Below are 12,003 nucleotides of genomic sequence, written 5' to 3'. Positions count from 1 at the left end.
ACATTTTTAAACGAAAAATATTCTTTTAAAATTTTTAATATAAATTTTCAATACAATTTTTGTTGAAATTATAACTTTCATCTATTTTTCTAAAAAAATAAACATATTATTTTTATTTTTATATATTAATAATTATTATATTTTATATGTTTTGTATTTTGTAATGTATTAATATTGATAAGTTATTATTAAACTACTTTGGTATCTCATAATAAACCAGTAATAAATATTTTGTAAATGCATCAATTACTAACGGATGTACAAATCGCTTGATAATGCTAAAACTTGCAATAACCCACAGCCGTTTTCAACCAGTTAGGCGTTTGCAACTAGAATATTACGATTTTCTCAAAATTATAATAAGTAATCTTCAATACTTCTCGATGACACTCGTCCTTGCATTATTGACTGTGAGAATCGGATGCCTTTTGATCACAGAGAAGTTATCCCTTTATATTATTCTAGAAGCGTTATAATTTTTTTTTGTACCCACATGTTATCAATATGATGATTCTGAGAATCATTAGAGAAATATGTTGGTCCATCTAATTATATAATAAGCTTTTTATTAAACTAACAGTAAATTCATCATTAATGTACTTTATTATTTTCTTAAATAAATTTTATGGAATTACCTAATGTGGCTAAAGTATATACGGCAATTAATGATTTTGAATAATAAAGATTTGATAAAAAATAGTGTATCTTCTATCATATTTGTTTAATTTTAAACTATTAAATAAATTAAATAACCACAATAACCATATAATAAAAATTTAGATTTTTATTTATATGTTATATTTTGAATTTTTACAAACGGCTAAAAATTACTAAAACTGTTAAGAGTCTCACATTCAAATTTTATGATCTATGGTTTAAAAATTTTGTTATAACAAAATAAAAATGATTACAAAAATTATATAAGTAAAAAGTCTAATTTAATTAATTATTAAGATTAATATATATATCGTTTTAAATTAAACTATAAACCATATAAAATACAATATTTTAGTTTCAAAATTTACTTTGAACAATTTTTTTGATAAAAGTTTTGAACGATCATTGACAACTTATTTTTTTAAAAAAATTATAAATTACTAAAACTATTAATCCCACAATGAAAATTTTGTTATCAGTAATTTAAAATTTTTTCTATAAAAGATATAAATGATCAAAAAACTATATGAGTAGAAATCATCATTTAATAGACATTAATATTAAAAATATACTAAAATATATTATCTATGTTAGTATCATTTAAATTTAATTACATATTCTATCAAATATAAAAAAAAAAGTTTAGATTAATAAAATTGTTTTATATGTTTGCACCAATTTAATTATATATTTAATAGTTACTGAACTTTAATTATTTAATATATATTAATTATTTCATAATATATAAAAATATTTAATACATAAAATAATTTTTATATATAATGTTGATTAGCTTAATAGAAGAAGTTAACACGTCGGAATCATTGGCTTTGTCTCTAACGCAAAAGTTGAAGGAACTTTACCACCTGACATTGTGGGCTTTATACTTCACGGCCCAGCTCATCACGTCACTTAATGCGCGCTATTCCCGTGAACTGCATCAACCAAATCAAATCTTGTTGATTGAGGGATCTAAAGTTTGGTACATCACTGTACTGGCTAATTATCAGGATGAGCAAAATATCTTGAAGGACTTCAAGAACTAAACCAAATCCGATCTAAAAAGTTGTACCAAATCCAAATCGAAATTGATATAGTATACAAACAAGCCGAAAATTTTGCTATTTGAAGAACTGGATCTAAATTCAATCTGGGCTGAAATATTCGAATATCTAAAAATATCCGTATCACAATTTTACATTTTAAATTGTTTTATTAATTTTATATCTAATATTCAAAATAATCCAAAGTTTTTGAAAAATAGCTAAAATTAAATATCTGAATATATTAAAAACTACTCAAAACATCGAAAATACCCTTAATACCTATTGGCTCTCTCCAAATATATAAATTAAACCAATTTTTATGTTAATTTTAGATATTTAGCACATATTATTCAAATATATTTTGTATACTATTTTTAGTTTTGGATTTTAAGGATTTAAACATATATTGTGATTTTTGAATTTGGTTACATAATTTAAATGATATTCAAGCCCGAACTGAATCCGCAAAATCCAAACCAAACTCTAAAATTCAAAATCTGAATAGATCCGAATGAAAACCGAATGCCCATCACTACCTATATATCTTTTAGGATTAGGAAAATCGATTTTACTAGATAATAAATTTCTTAAGAGTTAAAATATATATGAGATTTTTAGGATGTATACATACATTTTATGAATTGTAAATAATTCATTCATATAATCAATATAAAAATCGTGAATTTTTTTTTTCAATCGCATCTTAAAAATATTTTTGATTTTTTATGTTTGATTCACATTTGTTCGTAACAAATGTCTTCGTATCAATGTCACTATTTTTGCAGTTTCATGTACAAAAATAGACGACGTTGTAGCTATCTATTCATCTCTCTTCGAACCATACGCTTTTTAACAATACGGTGAGAGTCGCCAATCAAACTTTATGTATTAAAAGAAAACTTCCTTTAAAAGGTTGAGAGGTTATGCCCTGTTTCAAAAAAAAAGGTTGAGAGGTTGAGAAGAAATAGACAAGGTAGGCTGGAAAAGCAGCCACGTCCGAGAAATGGAGATTGACGTAGCAAAGGAGAAAAAGGAGCACACCATGTGCGACCCACCAGGATCTCTAACTCCCACTAGATTATCTTGTCTCTCTAAAAATTCTCACGAATCAAAATTTTCCCCAAGAATATACAAAACAAACGCAAGACATAGTACACATACATCTACGTATACTTTCATGAATATGAATAGATTCCGTATGGACCGTATCGATCGTTTTTTCAGTTGCAATTACGTATATACTAAAGTGTAAACGTATCCATCGATAAATAAAGATAACAAACCACCAAGTATAAAAAATATAAATATATTTATAGTTTACACCATTTTTAGCATCGGTACCTTCTTTTTTTTCTTACGTAATTAATTGTCCTAATATACTTATATTTCCCGTAGAGCACACGAAACCAAATCAAGAAATGCAACAAGCGTTAGGGTTCTCGTCGCTGAAAAGCTGCGGTGGAGGAACCCTCTCGATGACGTATAAAGGCTGATAATAATACATCATCCTCTTCATTCCTTCTTCTTCAGCCGTAGCCATCTCCTCGGTAACCTCCGTCTCTTCTCCGCCACCGTCTTCTTCTTCTTCCTTCTTCTCCCCTCCGGTTTCTTCCGCGGGTTTCTCAGGTCCTTCACCGCTCTCCTCCTTCTTGTCTCCCTCAGCCGCAGGTTTTTCAGGTTCCGGGTCGGGTTGGGGTACGATTCGGGCCTGCTTTTTGGTCCGACGGTATACGTAATCCACAAGTTTCTCTTCGTCCATTGTCCCGGTCACTATTACTTTCCCGGTCGTGTACTCTGTCACAGTGGTTTGGACCCCTAAACAACAATATCATAGTCTTTTAAGTTAGTCTTAATGAATTAAGGTACGCCAACTGACCAAAGTATAAAAGTTAACCGTACCCCACAATTTTTTGGAGTTAATTTCAATATCAAAATCACTATTACTATCGTTAAAAGTTGGCTAATTCAATCCGATATATTATGAATATTTCGAACTGCTGACAAAAAAAAAAAGAGAATATTCCGAACTTAATATCATAAACCGAAAATCCAAAACCGCTGACCAGTCAAATGCGTTCAACAAATATATGCTTGTGACTCACGGATACTAATCGTAGCTATCATTATAACCTATATTATTTCCGTGTACCCAATATATATAAACAGAATTAAAAATTTGGTGCACTAAATAGGTGTACTTTGGTTTTGACTAGATCCAATACACATATGTATACCTTTCATTTTGAGAATCTTCTTCTTGAGCTGGTCAGCACAAGCTTGACAATGCATGTTGACGTTGAGCTCGACGGTAGTGAGGCCAGAGACTTGAGAGTTTATGGTCGGTGGCAAAGGTTCCCCTTCGGCAGCCGGAAGCGGCGAGAGTACTTTGGCCATTCTTTTAGTCTTCTTCTTGATTTTGTTGCACACTGCTTGTGGATCCAACACTCCTTTTATCGTCACTTGGTTCTCATTCATGTCCATCACAACTTCTTCCACCCCTATGCATTTTTCATATTCAATAATAGCTAAAGTAACTATTGATATCACTTTGGAGTTTATACAATAGTATATAGGTACTTTAAAATAATGTATGTCTAGTGTCAAATCATTTTATATGGTAGTTGGGATTTTGAGAATGAATCTGCTGATTTTAATAATGTAAAAGGTTCTTATGTTTATTTATTTTTTGGGTCAAATTATACACAACCTTATGTTTATATTTTTGTACCTCTAATTTTTAGTATAGATCTTTCGATCTTCTTAGCACATCCTACACAATGCAAGTCGACGTAGAGAATGAAGGGCGGAGGCGGTGGTGGCGGCAGCGTCTCTTCCTCCACCGTTGGTTGCTCCTCCTCGGCCGCCTCTTGCTTCTCCTCTGCCACATCTTTCTTCTCCTCCTCTTCCGAGGAGGCGGACTCTGGGACGGCCTCTGGAGCAGGGGCAGCCTCCTTTACCTCCTAATAATTTATAAAAAACAATCGCCATTTAATAAGAAATATGTAATTTTGTAATAATTTGAAATATTGGTGGAACTATAAATCTTACTGGTTTAACTTCTTCTCCCATTTTTAGAATCAGTGGCTATAAGAATATTAAACTTTAAACGAAGAAGAGAGAGATGTTATGAATGATGAGTATGCAGAGGGATTATTTATATGAAAGGCGAAAATATAAAAAGACGAAGGAGGAGTTTGAATTATTGATAAATAATGAAAGTTATAGTATAAGGTAGGAGCTAACAGAACATAAAGCATAAGAGGTTGATTCCAAAGCACATGGCAGAGAACTAACCATCCAACATATATAGACACAAACCCTTCACCCTTGTACCTTATATATAGATTTATTCTCACCTTCAGTTATGTTTATAGAACTTTTTCACAAACTATTTTTTATATTAATTATTATTATTTTTTCCATCTTCTAAAGAGGTTTGGGAACAAGATGGGCCGCGAGGTTGGTAGGTTTTATAGACATACAATGTGGGTGTTCCCGATGATTTCTCTCTGAATGATTTGTAATGTCATTGCATTATTGAATTATGGCCGGTTTGATTCTACGTATGAATTCATTTTTTAAGAAATCAGTATCTGGATGTTGTTAGTTTACGTTCGTCATTGCATTCAAACTCTACGCTTTTTTTCTGCATAAAATATAGTTTTTATACCTCAACATCCGTATTTAATTTGAAGTGTGATGTAACGAACATCATCTACATTGATGCATAAACGAACCACATATGTATATTATATTCTAACACAACAATGGATTCTTTCTAAATGCTTTTTCCTGATATTTTTTTCTTTCAGAAACGTATATATATTCTTGACAACGAGGAAGATTATATATAAATAAAAGGAATGGAATCATGCAATGGGATAACAACTTTTGGCATCGAAAAGGACAATACTTTGCATCATACTCACCGACTTTATTGACTACATTTATAAAATAATTCCTCCTTTAGTAAATTTCTACATTTATATAGTAAATTTCTTCCGAAATTTTTACTCCAAAGTCTAATATATGTGACCCAATGTTAGTTCGGAAAAAGATGATTATATGGCGTGTCATCATCTGACGAATCCATCCACTCTACTTTTGACTAACTTTTATATACGAGAATATAAGTTACATTATAAAGTTTTTTTTGTTATTAAAGGAAGTTACCTTATAAAGTTTTTTTTTGAAACCTTACATTATAAAATTGCAAGCTTGATGAAAGTATTTTGTGATTTTTTTTTCTTCTCTTCCGTCCAAATATTTTTGAATGGCTCGAAGTGGTTAGAGAAGACTAATCAGAGTGCAGCTTTATTCATTGTACGGAGCTATTAAGTAGATTATCTTTCTTCGTTAAAGCGGATTTGTTGTTTTCATATATTTTCCTTTTAGAAGAAGCATCAATATCCTTTACCCACAAGTTCGGTCAATTATATTCATGATACTATTAACAATCTAATCAGTAGAAAAGACATTAAACAATGTGTCCCATATTATGCAATAAAAAGATAGCAAACCCATTTCTTATAAAGTAGATTTTGGGGATGGATGCAGCGTGGGGTGCACAACAAATGTTGAAAAATAAATGGCAAATATTATTTCTTGATTTAAAAATTGTAAATAAATGCTAAATGTTATTTGTGGATTAATTTTTTTTGAAAAAATGTTAAATATTATTTGTGGATTATAAAATTCGTAGAACTTTTGGAATGGTGGAAAGTATCAAAGTAGAAACCACATGGGATGCTTCGGATAAAATTGGGACAAATGAAAGATGTTTTATATAATTGTTTGGCAATTGAGACAGCTAATTTTGTAGATCAATATCAGATTGTTACTCGATTATGTGATTTATGTTATTCCACGTCATTATGAAAAGTTAATGAATCGATTAGGGATGCGTTATTGAACGTTTGCGGTCACAAATTGCGATGGAGTAATTCATTTCTAGTTTACAAATAATGTACGGCGTGAAATAAACGCATCTCGTTATTATTATTTTTTTAAGTATGAGAAAATTCATTATAAAATGAGATTGTTTGTTTGACACAAAGGGTTATAGCTTAATAGCCATTCTTTGCCAAAAAAAAAAGAAAAAGATGGGCTATTCAAGATCCTTAACGAGTCAAGATTTGTCATGTTTCAGCCAGAAAGACATGAGTCTCCTAAATTTCTTTCTCCCTTTCTCGCGAGAATGGCATTGCGGATCAACCTATGACCTATCTATTACTTTGAAAGTCACTGCAGGTGTTGAGCTTAGGCGGTTGTTCCGTTCCCGCCAGAGTCATTAGATCGTAGCATGGGCGACGAGACGACGGAGTGTAGAAGGACATACGCTATCTCTGAGTCCTAACCAGTCCATGAATGCAGCAGTCCAAGTGTGAAAGAGAAAAGGCGTGTATCCTAGCCGCTTAGTGACAATGAGCCAAACCTGTTCAGAGAATTCACACAGGAGGAAGAGATGATCTCGGGTTTCACGAGACAGGTTGCACACACAATAATTCTTTTTCTCAAAACATGTGAAATAAATGCATCTCGTTATTGAACGTTATTGAATGTTTTCTTCAAATTATTTTGCGCAAAACATGTGGAAGAAATGCATCTCGTGATCTACTCGTGTCATGGAACCCAACTGATCCATTACTCAGATTCTTTTTCTAAAACTGTAAACACGTAAATAACACTAAATTCAACATGCATAACCTAAACGTAGGATTCTTATCTCGGTTCAGAAACTTGCCTCGGCTAAGATTTTGTTGTAAAAAATCATGTACGTACGATTATATTACTAAACCATCATGTACAACTTGTTGGCAAAAAAACATCATGTACACTGTTATACCATGTTGATCAAACATAAGAATCGACATGAGGATAGGATCACAAACTTAAATTTTTTTTTTTTTTGTCAGCAACTGAAATTTCTCGGAACATGAGTATCTGGTATTGATGGAGACATTTTCTAAATTTTGTAGATACGTAAACATATGAGACTTGGATATAAATACTCTTTTGTATTTGAATACGCAAAGTGGAACGACGTTGATGAACGAGATTTTGGAACCTCCTCTTTGCATTAAGAATGCGCTAATTTAGTTACCAATCTAAACCAAGCTGTGCCGTAGTTGAAATGTTGAAACTTTAAAATATATCGATACACATATCTTAGAGTTGTATAACATAATATAATCTACATATACAGTTCATTAATGAACATAATTAGAAACTAAAGTGTTCCGCATTTGCGTCTAACCACTAAAATAATGTGAATGCTATAAGGAAATGCTAGATGAAAGAGTGCAGAGAATTCACTCAGATTCTAATGTATTTAGACGTGGTAAACGCAACTTCTAATTATTTTGTTAGAGAATTTTTTTTTTTAATCAACATGAACATACTCAACTAAAATTCTGATAATCAAATAGAACAATTGACTCCAAGCACCGTATATAAGCTTGCGATACAAATTATTTTGACTCAAAATTCAGGTCAAAGATCTAACGTTTATGTATAAATAATTTAAAGATATTATAATGATAGATTTTTTATTGATGTTGATTAATTAACTCTTTCTTATGCAACATTTATAAAAAGTCTTATTTAGCTTGTATTTAATATATAAAATTATGTGTATACTTTTAAGATTTCAATTTTTCCTACTCATGGTATACTTTTATTGTTTCAGATTTATCTTATTGTATATACATATATTCACCTTTAGCAAAATATACACAGTTCACATTTCTAGCGGATACTGATATTTCTTATACCAGAAAAGCCTTGGAGAATGTTTTTTTTTTTTATCGAATCCTTGGAGAATGTTTTTTTTTTTATATAGAATGGATTTTTCTTGTCAAGGACGACTATTTTTTTTTTATATAGAATGGATTTTTCTTGTCAATGACGACTATTTTCTGATAATTTCTAGAAGCTATCTCAAAGACTTAAACTATTTTATGATCTTAGAACATGATTAATGAGAGTTCTTAGAATGAAGTTCTTAGCGGAATATAAGAAACTGTCTCTTAACTTTTAACTAAAAAAATCTAAGAACTGATTCTCCACTCTAAGAATTCTCACTAATCATGCTCTTATAGTTTTAGGCAGAGGAGTCAATATATACACACACACAAGATTTTCTTATAGTTTTAGGCAGAGGAGTCAATATACACACACACACAAGATTTTCGTATAGAGCTACACTGGTATATTACAAGCCTTGATGGGATTTTTGGTGTGAGGTCATCAATTTTTTTCTTTAAATTTTATTGTTTATTAAATAATAAAAGGTAAACAGCTCGGGTCATGTTTACATGTGCCAAAACACCTGGAGCTGACTCAGTGCATACAACATGTTGCATGTATACTCTTTTGTAGGTATATATAATATATGCATGCATCTTTATCCAAATACATTCGTTTATTAAGTCTATATAAAAATGTATAACAAAATTCATTAATCTCCATATAGTCTTGTGCCTAAGCTAGCAATATTCGATTATCTCCATACATCCATATAGGTCTGTGCCTCAGCTATTGTTGTAGACTTTAGTCGAGATGATCTGACATCAAACTAATTGTTGAATGGTTTTTAATCTCAAAATTAGATATTGTGACGAATCAATAACCAAACTTTCAGGATTTTTTATTGGTTTATTTTAGTACTCATTGTCTTATTTTTGCTGATAAATGATATATAAGATGATTTATTGATATTATTTTTCGGATCGTACTGGAAATAAGACTTTTGTATATACAATAATATATTATATAAAGTGAATAAGCATAAAAAATATTGGTAAAAAGAAATTCAGCTTTGAAAGACGGGTCATAATTTAACATAAATTAAATACAAAATAATTTTCAAATATGTTTTCTCATAAATGTATTAATTTCCTTAATAACTAAATGCAAATACAATAAGATAAAAATATAATAAGAATTGACAAATTCATATGGTTTTAAACAATTGATTAATTATAACATGTAAATTATAAAATTATTGTATTTGAAATAGTTATATAAATATTTAAGTATACGGTTAACTAGGCCTGGGAATTTCGGGTATCGGTTCGGTTCGGTTCGGGTATTTCGGGTTTTTGGTAGTTCGGATAGGGGCTAGAGGATCCATTTAGTACTTGACCTATTTTCGGTTCGGTTCGGATAGTTTCGGGTTCGGTTCGGTTCGGATAGTAAATGTAGGAACCGGAAAATATCCGGAAAAAGTTCGGTTCTCATTTGGATCCGGTTCGGGTTCGGATAGTTCGGGTAGTTCGGATAATTTGGATAAAATATCGGTTATTTAGGGTAAAATATCAAATAATTAGGATGATTTAGATAAAAAAATTTGGATATTTCGGATTACTTTGGATATTTCGGATAAAACTATCTGGATAGTTTAGGATACTTTCGGGTAGTTTGGATACTTTATAATAATTTAGTTATCCTCAACTATTTTCAGATACTTTTAATAGAATTTTAAATTAAAAATATATATTTAGTGATGTTATATGTATATATAATTAATATTTTTATATATTCGGGTACCCGTTCCGTTTTCGGTTCGGTTCGGTTATTTCGGATATAAAAATATAGGAACCGTTCGGGTATTTGAGGGTATTAGTCCGGTTCCGGTTTCGGGTATTTCGGTTCGATTCCGGTTCGGTTCTTCGGTTCCGCTTATTTTGCCTAGGCCTACGGTTAACGTTAAAAATATATACACTTATGTTCTAAAACAATAATTTATGTATAGAAAAGTGAAAATAAACACCTGCGCGGTTCAAAATCTAGTTTTATCTAATGTTAAAGTGGCATGTTAATTTAGTCAAAAGAAAAAAAATAGTGGCATGTTAATGTTTTAACACATCGAGTCATTCATATCCACTATTGTATATTGCGCTTTAAAGTTTGCGTTGCCTTTTTTAGTCGGAATATTTAAATGAATTATATAACATTTTATATAACATTTGTGTCAAGTTTTTTATATATAACTTTTTTTGTTCATGAATTATATAACATGATACGTGAGTTCTAAAATAGCTGGGATAAAGTTAGTTGGTGTTGGTGCATCGCATGTGGTGGTGACATGAGTCTAACTGCAATGGCATTAAGACTGTAATGCACATACTTTATATATTTATGTTATGTAAGTATAACTGGAAGCAGTTGTATTTAAATACTTTTCTCGAAAGCAAATATCTACGTTACATTTATGTTCGTTAACTAATTACTGTAAATATTTGTTAATCACATTGCATAACAATAGATCTGAAACTTAGGGCATGCGCAGTGAGGCTTTTAAAAGTGAGTTTCTATCCGGAAAAAGTAATGTTCCAAAATACGCCTTGTGCGGGCTCCTGTACGGTGTGTATACGCTGCTACACGGCTACTAAACGTACCGAAAACATCATGTGTGGCATGTTATACGGTCTGTTAAAATTTGGATGTATATTCGGCCACATAGTCCGTATACTCCGCATATTGTCACCGTATATGCGCTTGTGTTTACTTAAAAGTTATGAAGTTTATCTTATACACTACACTACGTAGAGTAAATAAAGTTTTAAAATAAAACAAGAAATCCTAACTCATAATTCACGTTCAATTCATCATTTTCTCTAGTTCTCTAGCTGCAAGAAAAAAAAACGTAAAGTCTGTTGTTCTCACTTTGATTTGCTTTATGTTTCATTAAATTTTTATAATTAGACAATGCTTTATTTTTATTTTTATTTATATCATCATTTTCACATTATAACTATTTTGATTCTAAGATTCTAAAATATTATTAATTTTATGTGTTTTTATTTCTAGCATATATACTATTGAAAACTCTTATATTATTTTAGTATACATAATATCTGATTCTGATACTAGATATAACTTATAAGTATATTTATATAGATAAATATTGTTATTATATAGCTAAATATAATATTATAGATTAAAGTATATATCCGTGTATGTCCGTTTAGACGTCCGCGTATACAACTAGGCGCTACACACTACGTCACCGCATAAAGAGCGCATAGCATATTTTATAACACTGCTGAAAAACTAATAAAAAAGAAAACAGTAGGAGAGAAAAGAAATTTTATCATTAAAATATTATACAAATTCTAGTATAATTTTATCATTAAAATATTTATTGTTATTTATTTAAAATTTTGAATGGTGTTATCATATAATTTAATAATAGGAAAGTGTAGTTTTTAAAAATAATCCACTAAAACTCAAATTTTCACTTAGTGAAAAAATCTTTTGTATTTATGTTAGAAAAACATAAATTTACATTTTACGG

The 12,003-nt window shown here is 30.3% G+C and overlaps 1 protein-coding gene across 1 annotated transcript; it reads right to left on the bottom strand.

The window, feature by feature from the left end:
* Positions 1–2,993: 2,993 nt before the first annotated feature.
* Positions 2,994–5,015, bottom strand: LOC106380055 (heavy metal-associated isoprenylated plant protein 9). Its single transcript, XM_013819875.3, has 4 exons — positions 4,752–5,015; positions 4,432–4,663; positions 3,938–4,201; positions 2,994–3,518 (listed from the first exon to the last, which is right to left on the bottom strand). Exons 1-4 carry the CDS (start codon positions 4,770–4,772, stop codon positions 3,115–3,117), a joined length of 921 nt encoding a protein of 306 aa, XP_013675329.2. The 5' UTR covers positions 4,773–5,015; the 3' UTR covers positions 2,994–3,114.
* Positions 5,016–12,003: the final 6,988 nt, after the last annotated feature.

This window comes from Brassica napus, chromosome C2 (assembly GCF_020379485.1).
Source record: "Brassica napus cultivar Da-Ae chromosome C2, Da-Ae, whole genome shotgun sequence".
NCBI lineage: Eukaryota > Viridiplantae > Streptophyta > Magnoliopsida > Brassicales > Brassicaceae > Brassica > Brassica napus.
Note: the sequence above shows the minus strand (reverse complement) of the source record. Positions and strands in the feature narration are given on the sequence as shown.